The 21115-nt window shown below is 37.2% G+C and overlaps 1 protein-coding gene across 1 annotated transcript; it reads left to right on the top strand.

The window, feature by feature from the left end:
* Nucleotides 1-3053: 3053 nt before the first annotated feature.
* LOC133869585 (uncharacterized) lies at nt 3054-14257 on the top strand. The gene is made up of 6 exons (XM_062306620.1): nt 3054-3340; nt 7965-8117; nt 8459-8552; nt 8723-8805; nt 9412-9565; nt 13761-14257. Exons 1-6 carry the CDS (start codon nt 3170-3172, stop codon nt 13994-13996), a joined length of 891 nt encoding a protein of 296 aa, XP_062162604.1. The 5' UTR covers nt 3054-3169; the 3' UTR covers nt 13997-14257.
* The last annotated feature ends 6858 nt before the right edge of the window (nt 14258-21115 follow it).

Genomic DNA, 21115 nt, shown 5'->3' with positions numbered 1-21115 from the left:
CTACCTGAAGAGCTCTTCAATGGAATCCTTTACCTTAGGGCCGACCCTTAAGATAGACTTCAGTTATAGCACAACAATAGCACACTTGCAATGGCTTGAGAGAGAACAAATCAACTCCAATAACCTCACAAAATAACTCTCTAAGCTCTGATGGAATTCAATATCGAATTCTTACAGTTCTAAATGCCCGGGGGCCTCTAGTTATAGCCTGAGGGTTCAAATGGGCAACTGATGTGATAAGTACAGACGCAGTTCGGATGGTGAACCTGAGCCATTCGGACGGACAACTGTGCGACAGAAAATTATGAGATTTTTGCTAAAAATCTTTCCTATTTGAGAGCGGCGTCCGGACGGTGAGGCACTGTCGTCCGGACGATCGCACATCCGTTGCAAGTAATTTCCATATAAGGCTTCGCGCGTCCGGACCAAGGGAGATGGCCATCCGGACGATTGATCTTCAACACGCAATTTCTATATCTGTTTAGCGAGCATCCGGACCATGATAGGCGGGCGTCCGGACGGTTGAAGTTGAATACGCAATTTCCATATCTGTTGAATGCGCATCTGGACCAAGCTGACTGACGTCCGGACGGTTGTATTTGAATTGAGATTCTTGCCTTATGTATGAGCGCATCCGGACGGGCATCCACGTCGTCCAGACGGTTGCATCAATCTTCCCTTATTTGAACTTGGAAAGAAAATCTAAAGTTGATCGATCACTGGACGTCGTCCGGACGGGCTGCTGAGACGTCCGGACGGATGCAAGCTGGAACCAAAGCTTCACGATGCAGTGGAGGGTCCGGACGGAAATCCACATTGTCCGGACGAATGATGCTTGGTCTGTCGGGCGTCCGAACGGTATGGCACGTCATCCGGACGATTGGAACTGTGGACAGATGAGCGTTTGGACGGGATGGCATGTCGCCCGGACGGTTGTCAGGGAATCGATTTTTCTTGACTTGCAAACAATGCAGAAACTCTAGAATACTTCTGAATAGCGGAATCCCTGTTAAAAAGTATCTTTGCATACAAGTGATTTTGTCCAATCAGAATGAGGCCAATTACAAACTAACAGCTCTCATCACGGGCCTCCAAAATAGCGATCAAAATATGCTTGCACAAGCAAAAAGGCAAGCGAAGATGAATGGCATAGATGAACTGAGCCCTCATCAAAATCAGGTCACTGCACTTGACAACTGGTCATAGGTTGTGCTGAACAATCTTGGCCAACATGCGGTGAGGGGCGGATAAGGCATCGATCCTGATGGTGGTGGCGCGCTCCTCTCCTTGTGGAACGGTGTGGAAAAACTCTCGGAGATCATCCATAGATGGAGGAAGTACCACCTCATTATAAGGGCTTGCAGATATCTGGAGAACAGGAACTCCAATGACCTGGCTGATGATCTGGGGATCAACAGTGATAAATATGCCCTCCAACAGTGGACTGAAGCACCAATCCGCGGTCATCGTCCTGCACCACCTCTAGGTTGCCATAGAAAAGTCTCACTAGCCTGGTGTACACAACACATGCTGGATACTATCCAGAGGAGCCACCATGATGACGGAACGGATCACATTCCTCTCAGCAATGACAGGTCGGTCCATGATCTTAGCTCTGAGGGCTGCTTTATCTCCCTCAGTCCTCTAGCGAACTCTGCACTGTGGACTGCCTCCAGACATGATTCTGCAAAAGAGACCAACCAGATTTGCCAAAAATAATCCAAAAGAAATGATCTTGTCAGTGTACAGAGAAAATCCGGCATTATAACGGCAGAAAGTACAGCCCAAAAAAAATACCAAACCAAGAATCCCAACACAATAGACGTCACAACTATGCATGTTATAATCTCAACACCTTCCTAAAATAATCAAAATTCTAACAGTTTTAAAAAATAAACTAAAAAGGAAACGGCTAGAGAAATACCTGGAGTGAGATTTTAATGCACAAAAAGACAAGAAAGGGCGAGATAATGCCAAAAACTCGTGAGAAAACACTCACTAGAAGCCAAAAGAGAGATTTTTGGTGGGGTAGGGTGAAAATGCGGTGGCCAGGGGCTTTTATAGAACCTGTGGGGTCCCCGTCCGGACGGCTCATTAACACTGTCCGGACGCGCGCTGCCTCGGAAACATGCGGACAGGTCGCGTGCGTCCGGACGTCTAACCTTACCGTCCGGCTGTCTGAGCCACGCACGTCCGGACGTACAAGAGTAACGTCCGGCCGTCTGATCTACACCCGTCTGGACGCTAAGAGAGGCCGTCCGGACGCTTCACACTGAAAATGCAGAAAACTGAGGAAAATTTGCAGAAATTAAATTTCCTAAGGTCAGCTGCAGAACACACATGCATAATCAACTAATAACACAATCAAATAGCATCTCAAAACTAAGTAAAGATATAAGAGAGAGTTCAGATTTCAATCAGCACAAAGATTTTCCCATAGATAGAAAATTTAAGCGTTTATGTATAGGTACACTTCAGAGTGCAAGGTACGATCGTTGCATCGGGGTATGTGAATGTTACTGCTTTGTTACTAGCTTTGTCTTCTGAATAATGGAATTCTTGGGTTTGGCTGCTCCGAAGTGGTTTTTCTTTTAATTGAGTTTCTACTTCGTTTACAAAATATCTGTCTTATTTAAATTCCGTATATAGATGTTTTGTTATACATTGTTCACACACATGGTAAATTAGGAGTCTATTATTTTTTAGGCTCCATAAAAATTCTCTCATATTTTTTAAACCTACTTGGACAGGTGGCTGCATAAAAGCTCTCACATTTTTTCCCCAAAATATTAACAATTCGAACAAAAAATTGTATGGATTTCGAATCCACCATTCATCTGCTCGTCTTCAATTCGGTATATATGACAATCAAAAAAATTTGTTTAATCATATTGTGAAAAAAAAAAAAAAAAAAAAAAAGGGAAAACGTGCTAACCTTGACATAAAATAAAAAAATAAAAAAATAAAAAAATAAAAAAATAAAAAATTGAATTATTTGTCTTGAGGTCGATAAAGAAAAAAAGGGGAAAAAAAAGAAGAAAAACTTGGATCAATGAAACATCGGTGGCGGGGTAACAGCCATACGGTTTTGCACCGTAGTAGGGCACTATACTTATGTCAAGCGAGCAACTCCCATTGATCTCTCTCTCTCTCTCAACCAAATTGCGAAATGAAGATGCTTTTCGTAATGAACCAGCGTGCGCTCGCGGCGACTCCGCTGAGCCTGAGATCAATAGCCCGACGGGCTTTTTCGTCTTCTTCTTCTTCTTCTTCTGCTTTGAATTGGGAAGGTGGGGTTTCGATGGTGCAGGGAGCTTCCAGAGGAATTGGCCTTGAATTTGTGAGCTCTTCCTTTCTTTGCCTTTAGAATTGTTTTACCATCTTCCATTCCATTATGATTTCAAAATATGGGTGGGTCTGTTTCATTTGTAGGCCTTACTTGGAATATTGCATTTTCGTGGCACTTTTTAAATTTCCCATTTTCCCAAAATTCAGCCCCTTCCTAGTTGTTTTGGATGATGAACCAAAACTGGGGTTTTCCGTGATCCTACATTACACTTGACTAGATTCGGTTAAAGAATCACTTGTAAGTTTGTTAAAATTGGTAGCTTTCCCCTTAAGGAGTTCAAAGAATAAGTGAACAACTACTACCAGGTGTTTGCATGTCTTGTAATTGTGATGTCCAGAGACTACCAATAAAATGACTGGTTAAGATGTAAAGAATTGGAATCAACAAATAGGGGTTTCATTTTCTTAGGACCTTTTGCCAATGGATTATCCAAACCCTCTTACACAAAAACAAAAATGTGTAACTCAGCAAGCCTCCTATTTGCATTTGCAAGAGCATTCTTAACACTTTTATATAGTGTTGAGAATGAGCTTGTAAATAGTTTCTTCGTTTCTTAACCCAACCTTATGCTTGCTAAAATTTCTTTCCATCCACACGTGGTACAAATCAGCCATCCCTGCCAGCTTGACCAAGGCAACACAAACTTTTCCCTGTATAGAGTATTAACAGCCCAAGTCAGTTATCCCAATCTGCAGGCTTCCTAGAGAGAAAGCGGAGTCTAAGCAATATTTCCCAGATTCGAATAGAAAAAGTACAATCCAAACAAAAATGGTCCCTTGACTCCATACATAAATAAAAAATTGTCATGGCACATCCCCCTTATAGTTTCCTGTCTTCCGTGTACAACTTGTTTTGGCTAGCATGCCAGGCAATAAAGCCATGTCTAGGGTTATCTTTAGGGAACCAAATTAATCTCCACCAATCCACTCTAGCAAGAGCACCCAAGTTGCAGCAAACTCAACATTGCGAGCTTGAACTTTCCTGATTTTGGTATGTTCTAAAAGACTGAATCCTCTGCATGAGGATTAAAAAGCACCTCAGTACACCGACTTCGAATTCTAACTAAATCTTCTGATCTTAGAAGGATCCAAACCCATTGACTTTGATTCTATTAGTAATTTGAATCAAAGCTAGTGACTTTAGTACCATTCTTCATCAACAAAGGCGTTGCTGGGTGCCTTTCTCTCATCAAAGAGAAGTGTTTTCTCCATTTCCAATCTGGTGTCTTAAGAAATGGCCTAGCTGTATCTATAAACCCAAAACTTTGTTCTAGCTCCAAGAGTGATGCAAAGGTTGAGAGACAATCCAAAAGCTTATACCTCTCAAAACATTAGGGTTTAACCCAAGCAACAGAGATCAGGATTGAGCAAATAAGGACCATATATTTCGCATTATGGAGGCTTTATCTCGATCACCAGTTCTAAAACCCAAACCATCCTCTGTTTTTGGATTAGAATCAACCTTCCATATATATATATATATAAAGGCACAAATCCTTTGGGCAATAGCCTTTTTGAATTTTTGGGGAAGAATGAACTTTGTGTTATCTTCCAATTTTTTTGTTAAAATTTTATGCCTTGTTGTATTGGTTGAAATATTTCTAAAAGCAACAATTTTAAGTTGGTTTAACTTATTGTCGAGTAGTGGAAGTTATCCAATTGGACCTGTCAAGACCTGGAAAAATGTGGCTCGTTCACCAACTGCCTGCTTTTACTAATTTTGGTTCTTGTCTTTTGTGGGTGGTCAATCAACAGTCATTATCTTCATTACACTGTAATAAAGCACACTTTTGTTGGTGCTAAGAACTTTAGGTGGTTTGGGAGGACACTATTAAGGGTGTATATGCTTAATGGTTACTAAATGATTGCTTTGTTTTTTGGATGAATAAAATTTTCCATCTTTTTTTGATAAGTAATAATTTCATTAAAAAGCGCAAAGGGGCGCAACCCTAGTATACAAGAAGTATACAAAAGAGCCCCTAATTAGAGAAGATAAACGAACATGAAAGTAAAAAAAATCAGCAAATGACATACGACCCAGGCTATGCGCCGATACCCACAGATATAACGTATTGAACACATTTCTACAAAGAACCCCAACCGTAATCTTCACATCCTCAAAAAGTCTAGAATTTCTCTCTCGCCATAAGCCCCACAAAACACATAAAGGAACCTGTTTCCAAATACGGATAGTAGAACCACGACCTAGCAAAGTGCCCTATCCACTTAATAAATTCAAAACACTACTAGGCATAACCCACTCCACCCCAAATAAGCTATAGAAATAACTCCAAACAACCCGTGCCACATCACAATGTAGAAGAAGGTGATCAACGGATTCCCCATGCTTCTTGCACATGACACACCACTTTACCACCACAATACCACGCCTACGTAAATTATCATGAGTTAAAATCTTTCCTAAAGCAGCTATCCAAACAAAGGATGCCACCCGCTTTGGAACTTTAACATGCCATATACCCTTCCACGGAAAATAGGCCGCTTCGTGACAAACTAATGCTTTATAAAAAGCCTTCACTTCAAAATTCTCCTTCTTAGAAATATTCCACACCACCCTATCGACCTCTTCTAGCCGAATCCGACTAGAGTATAACTGTTCATAGAAGGATATCACCATCTAAGTCCCAATCTTGAGCATATCGCGTAAAGAGTACATTCCAATGAGCCGCACCTCCTACCACAGACAAATTATCCACCACCCAAGCATCCGGAAAACGAGCAATAGAGTACAATACCGGATAACATAACTTGAGAGGCCTATTCCCACACCATAAATCATGCCAAAAGCGAATATGAGACCCCTCACCCACCTCAAAACACAAGTACTTGGCTACAATATCCCATCCCCTTCGGATAAACTTCCAAACACTCACCATAAGGCCTCGTCACTGGTAAAGAACTCCAACCTTCCCTCACACTCCCATACTCCACCTCAATCACTAATCTCCACAACGCATCACGGTCCTGCGAAAACCTCCATATCCACTTCCCCAATAAGGCTTGGTTAAATTTAATAATATTACGAACTCCCAAACCACCAACCTTGATTGGAGAACAAACCCTATGCCAATTGACTAAATGAAATTTAGTCTCATCCCCCAAACCATTCCATAGGAACTCCCTTTGAAGCCGCTCCAATTTCTTGGCTACACTCACAAGAACGGGAAATAGAGATAAATAGTAGGTAGGAATGCTGAACAGTGTACTATGAATCAACGTCACCCTACCACCCTTAGATAAATAAAGCCTTTTCCAACTAGCCAGCCTTCGCTCAACCTTCTCAATAACCCCATTCCAAATAGGAAGAGATTTAAACGATGCCCCTAACGGCAGACCTAAATATGTCATTGGCAGAGACCCAATTCTACAACCCAAAATGTGCCAAAGACTCCACATCATCCACCTCACCAATAGGGACCAATTCGGATTTTCCAAGATTAATCCTCAACCCTGACACCGCTTCAAAGCATAAAAATGTACACCTCAAATTTCGAACATGTTCAGCCTGTGCCCCACAGAAAATTAGGGTATCATCTGCAAACAGCAAATGATTCACCACTAAAGCTTCATTATCCCTTATACCCACCGAGAAACCAGACAACAAGCCTTGGAGCATAGATTCATTCAACATCCTACAAAGCGCTTCCATAACCACCACAAGTAGCAAAGGAGAAAGAGGATCGCCTTGTCTAATCCCCTCGAACTCTGAAAAAAACCTGTTGGCGCACCATTAACCAAAATGGAGAATTTTACAGTAGAAACACAAAATTTAATCCACTTTCTCCACCTCTCCCCGAACCCACACCTCTGAAGCATGTAAAGTATAAACTCCCAATTCATGTGATCATATGCTTTCTCCAAATCCAGCTTGCATAATAATCCCGCCTCCCCCGACCGCAACTGACTATCCAGGCATTCATTGGCAATAAGAACCGAGTCCAAAATTTGTCGACCTCCAATGAAGGCATTCTGAGAGCACAAAATTATTTTTCCCAACACCAATTTTCCATCTATGTAATTTTAATGGTCACCTCATGATTTTCTCTGGTAGTAGTTGCGAAATTTTAATTTTACAGTTACTTTCATGAATGGAGATTATTTGCAACATATGAGTTGTTTGAGGGTGCCAATGTTGAACATATTCAGTTACTGGTTATTCTCCTCCTGGTTCTTCCATGATCTGCTGAGATTGCTTCTACTTTTAGAATTTCTACTGTGTTGCATCCTCCTTGTCTGGGACTTGTCATTTGCAGTGTGCAGAGTCTTAAATTCATATGAAGTACCGAAATCGTTGTCAGAGTCACTTTTAATTATATCTCGAGGAATTTGAGTTGCATTGTCTATACATTATCTGTAGATGCTTGTGATAATCATTTCCGTGCCTGTGCTCCTGTCTAGTACTTCTATTCCTGAGTTAAAGTAAATTCTTCTGGCACAATGAAGTCTCAGAAATCTAGTTTTCAGGATTTGTTAACATTAAATTGAGACTGAATATAATGCACCATTTAGAGAAAGAAAGCGAGACTAAAATCAAAGAAGCATTAGCTGAAGTAATTCTCCTAGTACAAATGTGACTTGTTTTCTACCTCATATAGGTTAAGCAGCTGCTGGAGAAGAATGAGAAAGGGCATGTTGTTGCTACTTGCCGCAATCCTGATGCAGCAACAGGGCTTCTACATCTGAAAAATAGATTTGCTGAGCGACTTAGCATCCAACAATTGGATCTGACCCTTGAAAGCACCATAGAGGTTACATCACTCTCTTAATATCTATTGTTCACTCAAAAGGGAACTAGCCTTTCCATTTTGACATTCCCAAGATGGGTTTTATATACTTTTTCAAACGTTTGGTACCTTTCCACTATCTATATATACTTTAATTCAGTAGACTGATGCAATCATCATTAGAGCTCCGTGGTCTTGGTTTTGCACTTCTGAGATTACTTGGTCAGCTATGCAAGCAAGTGTTCCCCTTTGGTTCTTGCCACTGATATGCTCCATTAATATTTAAGTTTATAGAATTCTCACTTATCAGCAACATATTTTGTTTTGCTATTTTCTTTCTCTCCTGATTTTGTGTCTCATTTCAGGCATCTGCAAAGTCCATTAGAGAAAGATTTGGCTTTTTAAACCTTCTCATTAATGCATCTGGCGTTCTTTCAATACCTGATGTGTTGCAACCAGGTACAGCTTGTGTCATTTCTTGAATCAGGACTTCGAGATTATTAATGAATTTTCACATCCGAAATACAAGTTCTAATTGTGAACCGAAAATAAGATACTTTGTTACATGTGTTTGCTTTCTCTAATAAAGCCTGGCAGTCAATCATTTGTTTTTTCAATTTGCAGTACAGAAACAACATTGAGCAAAGTTGAGAAGTCCTCTTTGCTTCTTGCATATGAGATTAATGCCATTGGTCCTGTTCTGGTGATGAAGGTATGCTCATCAAAATCATTTTATGACTTGTCTTTGACATTGAACAAAACGGTTTAGTAGAACTGACACCTGCATCCTATTACGCATGAGTGTTTGATGAAGTTGGAATGAAATCCCTGAAGAATTTGTTCTGAGTGCTAGGTTCAGGAAGAGAAGTACATTCTATCATTACCTCCAACCACTATTTGGTCCAAAGACCATTGGAAAGATGATTGCTATGAGTATGGCTGTACAAAATTCCACCCACCACTTCTGTTAGTTATATTTTCTTAAACAAAGGATGGAAGAAGCCTTCTAGACATTGTCAGATTGGAAAGATGTCTAGATCTAGCATGAAGATATGCACATAAATCAACTTATCTCATGTTCCTTGTCGCTTTCGTTTTCCAATAAATAATTTCTAGATGCAGAAGTTGCTTCTTAACAAAACTGCCACCCAATAACAGTGGGATTAATTTTGCCATAAGCATGTTATTGAAATTATTCGATTTGAAGTTGTGATTGCAATAGAGCTTTCTTTAGCTACTTTCTCTCTTTTTTGAGCTTTCTTGAGGCTCTATAACTCATAATATGACTTAAATTTTAGTTTGTGATTTGTACAAGCAGCACATGTGGCCTCTTCTAAAGGTTGGCAGTGGCTCTGGGACTGAAAGGGATTTTGCAGTTGTGGCCAATTTGAGCGCCAGGGTGGGATCCATTGGGGACAATCGCCTTGGGGCTTGGCACTCGTACCGATCTTCAAAGGCTGGACTTAATCAGCGTATGAATTCTTTACTTAAGTTTCTTAGCACGGATTTTCTAGTGCTAGTACAGCAATCATATACACATAAATATGAAAAAGCAAAAAGAGGGTTTGACCCTTAACCGTTTCAGTTTAATGATGCATACAAATAGTAGAAGATATCGTTTCTTGAACACTTCTCTGAGAACATTTGATGTGGGACAACAAGATGTTGAGAAGAAAAGTTGAAGGGAGAGAGAAGAAGAAGAAGCGGAGAGAGAGAAGAGAAATTAGGAGGAAGATGGCAAAACAGTCGGTCAACTGTTTATTCATCAAAAGCTGCGAACAACCGTTCAAAATTATGCTTAAATAGACTTGGAAATAAACCCTAACCTTAACCCAAGTGACACACTTGGGCTGATAGCCCACTAAAATAACATAACCCAAAATCTGAAAATAAATAACATAACAATAAAATGAGAAATAATAAAATGCCAATGGCAATCTAGCTCTCAACCACCCAACCACAAAGTCCTGGGTGGGCCGTCCTCCAATATTGGGTTCCAAACACATGTAATAAATGGCATGTATTCGGTGTCTGCAACTCTCCTGGGATGGGAAGAGCTCGACCCTGTTGAATGTAGCTCTTGGCAGCTTTGGTAGTACTCCCACAAATTAGGATCAAGCTGTTGTAATGGGTACCTGGCGATCCATGCACAGTATAAGTCTAGTTGCCCCTCCAACAAACTAGGAAACGTTGAACTCCTCCATCCCTGGCAAGAAGAATTTGCTCATCTAAAATAGTATCAATACTTTCTTTATGCGCTGATGAAAAGAATGGTTGTATGGGATCAAGTATAGGACTGGTATTGGGGACAGGGGAAGGCTGCTTAAAAGGATCATCTGCGATGACAGTGTGGCCCGCATAAGCAACTAGATTCTCTACATTAAACGTGGAGCTAATACAAGGTCGGGTGGAACATCAATGTCATACACATTTGGTCTGACCCACTGTAACACTTTGAAAAGCCCTGCACTATGAGCTTCCAATTTTTAAATGGATCCAGGTGGAGACCGTTTGGGTCTAATCCGGACCATGACATAATCCCCTATATTAAATTCAGTGAGGTGGCCACATAAATTAGCTTCAATTTTATATTGTGCATTAGTTGCTTGAATTTGTTTACTGATCTCATTATGCAAGTTGAAAATGTTGTGCAAATGCATCGGCTGACTTAGAAACTCTTACGTGCAAGGGCATCGGGAGAAGGTCTAAAGGTCTCCTAGGCTTATAATAGTGCACAATTTCAAATAGACCCACACCTATAGACCTATTGACGGAGTTGGTGTATGCGAATTGGGTTGTAGGGAGAGTCAAATCCCAATTCCTATTGTTTTCACCCACCAAACATCACAGAAGGCTTCCTAAACTTTGAGTCACCACTTCCATCTGACCATCTGTTTGGGAATGATAGGTGGTGGTGAATTTTAGCTTCGTACTAACCATGTCCCATAGGAGAAGCTAATAAACCTAACGTCCCTATCAAGTTCTATGGGCTTGGGAAGACCACATAACTTGACCACCTCATTGAAATAGGATTTCACAACCTTAGAGGGATCTGAGAGTCCAAAACCTCTCTTTTGGTGGCTCCTCTTGAGAGTTCATAGAAACATCTTTAGTGATCATGACAAACATAAAAAATTACTCGTTAGCTTTCCTTTCAAACTCTCTAGAGCTTATGATGTTCACAAGCAGTTCTCTTTTGTCGCCTCCTTTTTCTTGCTCTTGTCGGTAGGCCTCAGAGGTAAAAAATTAAGGACAGAAATTTCCTACAAACCGGTTTGTAGGAAATTTCTTATAACTCACATATAAGATTGAAATGTGTCCCTTGGCATGTGAGAAGCACATATTATTTAAATAGCATGTACTTCTTACATGTTTTTTTAATAGCATTAATAAAAAAACATGTGCTTCTCACATGTTTAAAGGACACGTGTCCTTTTTAAATGTGGGTTGTAGGAAATTTTCTACAAACCAGTTTGTAAGAAATTTCTGTCCAAAAATTAATATCAGGATCTTCCTACCTTTGAACTTAAAGGAGCATGAGTTTGAGCAACGATAAATCTTGACATAGCATTACCACTTGTAGATGGTATTTTCATATATGAAGCATCCTTTTCAATGGCCCTAGATGAAGCTTGGGATAAGAGCCTTATTTTCTAATTTTGTTTGGTATTTGCTATTAAAAAATGTCTGCACTAGCAGTGACAATTTATGTCATCTCCAGAAAAGTGGTAGTCACATTTACTCTATACCTCGAAAGGCTAAATGAAGTTACAATTTGAGTTTTTCGAAATCACTTATAAAGTCTAGTTTCACCTAATACACAACTAATAAATATAGGATTTAGCACGAGTGCAACACTTTAATAATCCATCCACCAGTTGTAGGGCTTAATACATTCATGATTATCTGGACCATCACAATCTTTCCTACGTTAATCCCTAACCTCCTTGTTAGGGTCCTTGTTATGGTGTCCAAGCGTCATATGGCATTGCTAGGTTGGTTCCGAAACCATTTGTTACGATAAAGGTTAAGTACTAGCCACATCTATGCTATACTTCAAAAAGATTGGTCATCACAATTAGAGCTCCTTGCAATCACTTATAAAGCTCTGATCTATCTTGTACATAGTCAATATGAGACTTACCCTCCATGCAACACTTTCACAATTCACACAATTGTTGATGGGACAAGGATCCAAGTCATTTCATGGTCAAAATTTAATAATATTGGATCTAACTGTGTAGATAATGCCATGTGATAAATATGTTGGATCATTACACCGTTAGATGCAACAATATTAAATCCTGGCAATGAAATAACTTCTCTCGAGGATCCTATTCCTTGTTGATTGGGTGTAATATTTTAATTATTATTGAAGGACATTTATGTAGTATTTTTTTTACTAGAATATAATGATAAATTAGAATAGTGGGACTATAATTTTGGATCCTCTCTCTCTCTCTCTCTCTCTCTCTCTCTCTCTCTCTCCATTGTTCAACTTAATATTAAAGAAGGGGTTTTGAATTTGAACCCTCACTATACATCACGCCTCCTATTTAAATTAAATACTCCTAATATTGGGTCTCAGTTATTGATGTAGAATTTGAGCTCATGCTTTTACGACAAGTGGTTATTTAACATCAATCAATATAATGCTTAATGTAAATCCGTGATAATCTGGAGTATCAAAACATTCAATTTCGGCTACCCAAATTAGCTTTTTTAGCTAATTTGGCTAGCTCTGTAGCAAAAAAATAAATTACCAAAACGACAATGCAGTTCTCCAAATTAGCTAGACTTCTTTTTGAGTGCTACAGCACTAAACCCAAAAAAAGGTTTTTTTGTTATTTTTTTATATTCCCAATTCTCTCTTCTTTCAGATGGATTTGAAGTGGTTTGTAAAGAAAGAATAAAATAAAAATAAATTAGAATATTTAAATGGAATAGATAAAGATTTAAAAAGTGGGATGTGTGGTATTTTTGAAGAGTGGGTAGGTAAAATAGAAAATGTGGGTTTTTAGTTAAAGTTGAGAGAGTGGGATGTGAATGCACTCACAGTCTACTGTCATCTCTCTAATCCATATATCCACATTGTGATAATTTTTGGAATAGCAGTACAATGCAGAGAATGGTGTTTTTTTCCCTATTAAGGTCAAGCTCGAAATTGTGTTATGTTCAGATAATTGTATGAGTAGACATATTTAGGAGATGTTATTGAACATGTTAGGTACTCTCTAGTCCATATATCCACATTGTGATAATTTTTGAAATAGCAGTTCAATGCAGAGAATGGTGTTTTTTTTCCCTATTAAGGACAAGCTCGAAATTGTGTTATGTTCAGATAATTGTATGAGTAGACATATTTAAGAGATGTTATTGAACATGTTAGGTACTCTCTAGTCCATATATCCACATTGTGATAATTTTTGAAATAGCAGTACAATGCAGAGAATGGCATTTTTTTTCCCTATTAATGTCAAGCTCAAAATTGTGTTATGTTCAGATAATTGTATGAGTAGACCTATTTAAGAGATGTTATTGAACATGTTAGGTACTGTTTTATTGGTAAGTTCAATTACATAAATGCATGCATCCCCACATGATCAAAACAAACAAATAGTGGTCCTGTTGTATTCTTATAATCTTTTTGTCAAGTGATGCTTACAGTGACAAAATCTGTTGCGGTGGAGTTTGCACGAAAAAAGGATCCAATTATATGCGTTTTGTTGCACCCGGGCACAGTGGACACTGATCTCTCTAGGCCGTTTCAGAGAAATGTTCCAGAAGGCAAGCTATTCACCAAAGAGTTCTCAGTGCAGAAGCTCTTAGGCATCATCAACAGTGCAAAGATCCATGACAATGGCAAGTTTTTTGCTTGGGATGGTCAGGAAATTCCTTGGTGATCTGTCAGATTCATCATGATTGGACAGCATTGAATAATTATATCTGAGTTTAAGATTTCCGTCGTGTCTGTCTTTTTGAGTAAATTGTTGATTTTTTATTTTTTTAATGTTAATAAATGAAAGCCCATAGTTGACTTTTCAATTTCTTCTTTGTTAACTTCATTGATTTCTGAAGAGATGGATGTTTTCTGTTTCTAATGTTGTTGATTTTTTTTTATTTTTTTAATGTTAATAAATGAAAGCCCATAGTTGACTTTTCAATTTCTTCTTTGTTAACTTCATTGATTTTCTGTAGAGATGGACGTTTTCTGTTTGTAATGTTGTTGATTTTTTATTTTTTTAATGTTAATAAATGAAAGCCCATAGTTGACTTTTCAATTTCTTCTTTGTTAACTTCATTGATTTTCTGAAGAGATGGATGTTTTCTGTTTCTAATGTTGATTTTTTATTTTTTTAATGTTAATAAATGAAAGCCCATAGTTGACTTTTCAATTTCTTCTTTGTTAACTTCATTGATTTTCTGAAGAGACGGATGTTTTCTGTTTCTAATGTAATTGCTGTCAGAAAATAAATGGCATGACTTTTCTGTTCCAAATGCATTGAACAAGCTATCATCTTTTAGTTGTAGTCATTAGTTTTGATTATCCTTACTAAATGATGATAGCTTCAGTTTTGGCACAAATCATTCACCTTATAGGTTGGCTGAACCGCCCTCATTCTGTAAAAGTTGACATAGCTTTTAGCCAAGGACTTGAGCTTAGATATGGGATTCGATATCATTGGACCTAGTGAGATTAATAAAGATTGGATTAATGCTCTCTACATGAGATCATGAAAAATAATTGATTTCATAATTTAATGTTTGATTCCTAACATATGACATATAGAACAATAGGAAATAAAATCTTTTGATTTTAATGTAGCATTACTCTCTATTAATTAAGTGCAAAAGAAAACATTACATACATTGGACTAGTTAATAGGAGAGAGTTTTTCATGATTTGAGGGGCATGATTGCTCTCTTGACTTCTCAAAGAAAACAGGCTTGTCTCTTACACTTCAACTCACCGTTTCACACGACCAACCCTTCATTCTAACTCTTCCCATCTCTCTCATCTTCTCTTCATTTTCCTCACTCTCATTCACTTCCAAGAGCTCAAAAACCATTTCCTACTCCTCATTCACTTATAAAGCCTCACACCCCTTGCTTAGGAGAAGCTCTTTGTGTTTTCTAGTGTGCCTAACCTCACCTTTGTAACTCTTTATCTCATCCTTCAAAGTTATTTTATATGTTATGCATAATATGTGTGATAGTTTATTTTCCTTAAGTATTGAAAATGGTATTCAAACCATGAAAATGATACTATGTTACCTACCTTGTCTTGTATATACATGAGTTCCTTTTATTAGCTAAGGTCGGGTATGAACATATGGGCATCACCATACTTTAAGACAAACTTGTCAAGTCATTTAGTAGCCAAAATGCATGACTTTGTAAGATGGTAGTCAATAACAATATATATATTATCTAAGTTTATGTTTACAATTTTTGTTACTCTTTCAAAGAAAATATTTGTCCTTTAAAAATGTGTATACGGTTACAAAGAATGTTTGTAATGTCCGAGGCATTATTTAATGTCTAGATGTAAAATTGGATAAATAAAATAAGTAGGATTAATAGGATGTCAGAAAAATGGCTTAAAACACTTAGAATAGTGTTTCTGCTTCTGGCGTCCGAATGGTATAGACTAGTGTCTGGGCGGTCAACAGACAAGTAGCGAACAGGCGAGCAAACACCAACCACAGAGAGCAAATTTTGCTCTCGGGAAACCGAATAACCATTGAACAGCTACAGTAGCTTATTAGCATCCGGACAGTAGCAAATTCCGTTCGAACGGATTGTCTCAGCTAATGATGTGACGCCACGTATGTGCGTGTCTGGACGTTCACTTATCTCGTCCGGTCGATTCGAGAGTATAAAAGCTAAATGGACGAATTTTAGCCTATTTCTTTCGGATATTTCTTCCCCCAAACGTTTTCTCTCTCACTTTTTCACCTTAAAACACTGATCTACGGAGATCCAACCGTTCAATCTCAAATCCGACTTCAGAAACGTGATCTACGAAGCCCGATCTATGTTTCTACCGTTTGGTTGGAAATTTAAGTTATGCAATTTGTTTGAGAAAATAACATGTTGAACCGTCTATGTTTTATGAATAAAGCATGTGTTAAAGCTTGATCATGAGATAAATTGTATAGTGTTTGAACATAAGCATGAGCATTGAGCATAAACGAACTATTGGGGGACCTAAGCCCCAGGGTACCTGGCAGATATTATTGGGGGACCTAAGCACCATGGTATTTGTCAGGGAAGCAAAACTAGTATTTGGGGACCTAAGCCCTATAGGAACACCAACAGAGAACAACAAGCATGCATAGCATTGTTTTTTATATGTGTGATGTTTTCATGATATGATATATAGTAGTTTTATGCTAGATGTATTGATATGCATATAAGTCTTAATGGGAAAGAACATATGTATATTTCTATCGACTGGTTGCATGATTTAAGGGCATCGAGCTTCAATATATTTAGATGTTTACGCTACCAGATTGGGTAGTGCAAGTGTCTTCGAGTAGGTAGGCGGACTGTCGTTCATTTGGCACAAAGCTGTAATGCACTTAGACACAGAGTTACTTACATTTGGCAACGCTGGATCTCTGTATAGCGGAGCCACCAAATATAAAAGTAATATATTGTAGATGAGTTTATATGTAGATGCTTCCAAGGTGGGATAACTGGAACTTCTATATATGTTCATAGCTACATAGTATGCTTTCATATTTTTCTGAGATATCGATCTTTACTTTACCAACTGCGATATTGTTTTCAAGGGACGGATTTTATAACCTCAAAATGTAGTGGTATAGTAAACGTATGATAAATGAAAAACTCGGTTCTTTGTGAAAACCCAATGATTTTTATACCACTGAGGTCTTGGTATGTTTTATACTGATATGGTGAACTCATAATTTCACTTATACGGATGTGGTTAACCCCACAACCGTGTAGACATTGAGGCTTTGGTTGCAAATTCTGCAGATATAGATAATTACTCGTCCACCTAGCATATTGGATGCTATAATTGGAGTACATCGCGATAGTCATAAGTTACGGAGTAGTCCACATTTTGGGTATTTTGATATGGCTCGTGTCCTATATGACACATGTATTTTGCAGAGCCAATAGTTTGGTATGTAATTATAGTATCATGTTTTAGAAGCCTTAAACAGATAGACATATGTATGGCTTTTTTGGTATAAACAACAGGTTATGTCATAGATGTGCTTGTCCGTTGTAATATGATGGTATCTTTATGTTTTCTTCTGTTAGATATAACTCTGATTATCAAGTACATGTTATAGGGCATGTGTCATATGTTGGTTGGTTGAGCGACATATAATGGTGCCACTGTGATGATCCGTTTGTATGCTTTAAAAAATAAAAAAAAAAAAAGAAAAGAAAAAAAAAGAAAAAAAGAAAAAAAAAAGGTCGTCATAATGAGAAAAGATTTGTCTTTTTGAAAATGAGCCTCATTCTAGCCCTTATAATAATGTTTTTTTTTTTTCATGAAAAAGACCTAGGATTTCATCCCTAAAGCCCATAGTGATTATTAAGGTGAAAAGTACATTTTTAAAATGTATCATGAGCATGGATTTTAGACTAGGTCAGAAACTTGTATAGCAAAAAAATCTTATAATATGATTCTTTTGAGTAATCAAATTTTTCTAAACATTAACCCTTACAGTGGTGTTAAAATTATTTTAAGAAAATAAGTATTTCTCATATACGGCATCAAGAAACGATTTTACTTAAATTTGAAAAATGTATATCCATGGCATGTTTGGGTGGGTGTTTAATCCAAATTTTTTTGGGTGTGTTTAGTAAGTAGTTGTGTTGTGGAATATTTATTTGAATAGTAGAAATGATTGATGTGATATAAAATTTGAGAATGTTTTATAGAAAAGTAAAAAAGTTTTGTTTTGTAGTGGATTTTTTTATTTGAATAATAATAAAAATTAATTAATGTGATATAAAAAGTATAAAAAAGTTAGAATATTTTTTATTTGATGGGCAAAAAGACAATTATGGGTAATTGGCAATGGCTTGCCAAACAGACCCATTAAGTTGACAATAGCTTTAGTTGAGTTTTGGGCCAGTGGGCTAAGTGACTAAGGCATCGTTTGGTTCGCAGAATGAACCCCTAAAATGGAATAACTATTCCTATGGAATAGTTATTAGTTTGTTTAGTAGGGGTCTATTTCTTGGAATAGTTATTCTCTCATTAAAATAACTATTTATCTAAAAAATGAGAGGAATAGCTATTCCTAAAAGAATAAACTACATTTTCCAGAAAAAATCACTCATTATTTTCTATTTTCTTTCAATTTTATTTTTAAAAAGAAAAGAAAAAAAAAAACATTTACAGTGGCTGGTTGGGGTGGTCGGCCAACCACATATGGGGCCCAAGGTGGTTGCACCACCCCTGATTCTCATCGAGGGTGGCCTGGCTACCCACTAGTTTTCAATTTTTTTTTTTTTAAAAAAAAAAAAATTAATAATTTGAGTTTTTTTGTTTAACTTTTTTTTTCAGAAAATAATATGGGGTTTTTTTTAATAATTTTGATTGGATTCTAATTAAAGTATGTGAGTTGTTACCAAACTAAAAAGTATGAATAGTCATTCCATTCCACTCTCTTTTATTTCTGGTAATAACTATTTTATTTTTCAATAGAATACTCATTCCGCAAACCAAACGAGGCCTAAGTGTAGTGCACTAGTTTAGGCTCATTTAATGAGTTGTGGACCTTAGCTGGTTAACCTAATTAGAAGGCGGTCCAAGTGGGCCATTTCTGACCCAAGCCTCCATAAAAAAAAATTTTGAGATTTTTGGAAGAAAAAGTAAACCATTTTTTAGGGAAACTCCAAGATTAACTATACTTTGATCTCTTTATTCAAAGGTTATGAAAATATTAATAAGATAAGTAAGACTAAAATAAAATATGTTTTTAGGAAAAGTGAAATCCTATTTTCCAACCAAGGTCCAAAATAATAATAACAATAATAATATTAAAATATTTTTTTTAAGAAAAATGAAAGAAACTCTAGGGTTAAGCTCGTAACTTATTTCTAAGAAGAAAACTTCTCTAATAATAGGGAAAAATGTCAGAAATATCAAGTAAGTTAGGACCGGCTTCTATAAGTAGAAGTAAGTATATCGATATAAAGTATCTCAGTGTGAGAGAGAACATTAAGATACATGAAGTGTCTATTGAGCACATAAGTACTGAATTAATGATTACAGATTCTTTGACTAAAAATTTACCAGTAAAGAAGTTTAAAAGTCATGTGGTGCATGTGAGACTCATTAATTCATTTTGTACTTAGTTTCTTTCTAATTCGTTTAGATGTCAAATTGTTATTATAAAGTTTTTGTGCACATTTATTGTTTTTTTTTTTTATCCGTGTGGATAAATAAAGTTAGACCCAAATGACTTATAGGAAGTCTATTTATAAAGTTTGATTGCTCATGAAGTACTCATTTAGGGAGTATTACACATTGTGATACATGGAAGGGACAACCTATTATATAATGGTTTTACCGCCATGATTCAAATGTTGTGTTCTTTATGTGAGCGGAAGAATTCCATGAATAGTTAGAATAAATAAAGTTATGGTCATATTAACAAACCATAAGGAATTCATGTGTCATAAGGGCTAAATAAGAGAATGTAAGAAATTCTATTTAACATATGACCCATATGCCACATTTATTTTATTGCGATCTAACTTAAACACAATTATGGGTATTTGGTAATTTATTCAAAATAAAGAATTACTTGTGGAATCAAATAAATTATAATTAATTTTATTATGATTCTTATTCCTTTTTTTTTTTTTTGAAAAAATGATTCTAATTCCTTGGTGGAGGGATAAAGACGACAAATTCTAATTGAGATCCCTGGCCTAGCCTATAAATACAGAGCTTGTGTATTTTATCAATAAGGCATCAGTAGGTATAGGTCAGAAGATACATCTCTATTAAACTATTATTTCAAAGTTTTTGTTGCAAAGGGTCTTTGATTCGCTTGAGCAAAGATGACAGAAGGTAATTTTTAACCATTTCCGTTGTGTTATTTTACATAAATAGGCCATAGTTTTATAGTTTACCATAAAGGGAAAAGCCTCTTGCACAATAGTTGTGCACAACTGCAGAAACATGCGGTGGGTCCCACACACATGGAACTCACCCCATATGTTTGTAGTTGTGCACCAACCAGTTCCCTACCATAAATAAGCCAAAGTTTTATCCTATTGACTGGCTGGCCCTATTCTACTGATTGTCTGGCCTCTATTATCGTTCTTTCATGTGTTTAAAAAGAACTTTTAACTAATTGGAAAAAAAAAAAAAAAACTTTTAACTGATTGATGTCTTTGGATTATCCACACCTCTTGAAGGCCAATTGTTGGAAATTTTAATTTTGATGAATCCTTTCGTAACTAGTTCATTGCGCCTCATTTTTTTTTTTTTTTGTAAGTACAATAGGGGAAAACAAACAACTTAAGGAACTAGAAAAGGAAAAGAGGAATCCGTTCCAAAACAGGGAGGAAAGGTTCCAGAAACTAATAGACTATAAGAGTTGGGAATGCAGCTAGAAGCAAATCTAGTTGTGGCCCAGTAAGCCACATGGTGGGCACAGAAGTTTGCACTTCGGTTAACAGAGCTAGCGAACCAGCAAGTGGAAGATGGAATGGTGGAAAGAAAATCGGAGATGATAGAAGAGATACGCCAATCTTGTGTAATTAATGGATTGTTGATGGCAAGATTAACTGTGAGAGAATCCCCTTCAAATATAACATGAGACAAACCCAAAGAAGAGCATAGCCGAGCAGCAAGAAGAGCTGCAGTCGCTTCTCCATACAAAGCAGCACAGGGTGGCCTAATCTGAGTAATACTTTTGACAATGAACCCATTAGAGTCACGACAAACTGCAGATTGTGCTGAGAAAGTAGAACGAATGGCCGTGTCATAGTTGATCTTGAAGCAGCCAGGATCA

Source organism: Alnus glutinosa, chromosome 5 (genome assembly GCF_958979055.1).
Source record: "Alnus glutinosa chromosome 5, dhAlnGlut1.1, whole genome shotgun sequence".
NCBI lineage: Eukaryota > Viridiplantae > Streptophyta > Magnoliopsida > Fagales > Betulaceae > Alnus > Alnus glutinosa.
The sequence above is the reverse complement of the archived record's forward strand: the minus strand, read 5'-3'. Positions and strand labels throughout refer to the sequence as shown.

Coding starts and splice junctions, on each gene's coding strand:
- LOC133869585 (XM_062306620.1), top strand. CDS start 3,170: ATGAAGATGCTTTTCGTAATGAACCAGCGTGCGCTCGCGGCGACTCCG. Junction 8,553..8,722: donor ACCTGATGTGTTGCAACCAG/GTACAGCTTGTG, acceptor TTTGCAGTACAG/AAACAACATTGAGCAAAGTT. Junction 9,566..13,760: donor AAAGGCTGGACTTAATCAGC/GTATGAATTCTT, acceptor TGATGCTTACAG/TGACAAAATCTGTTGCGGTG.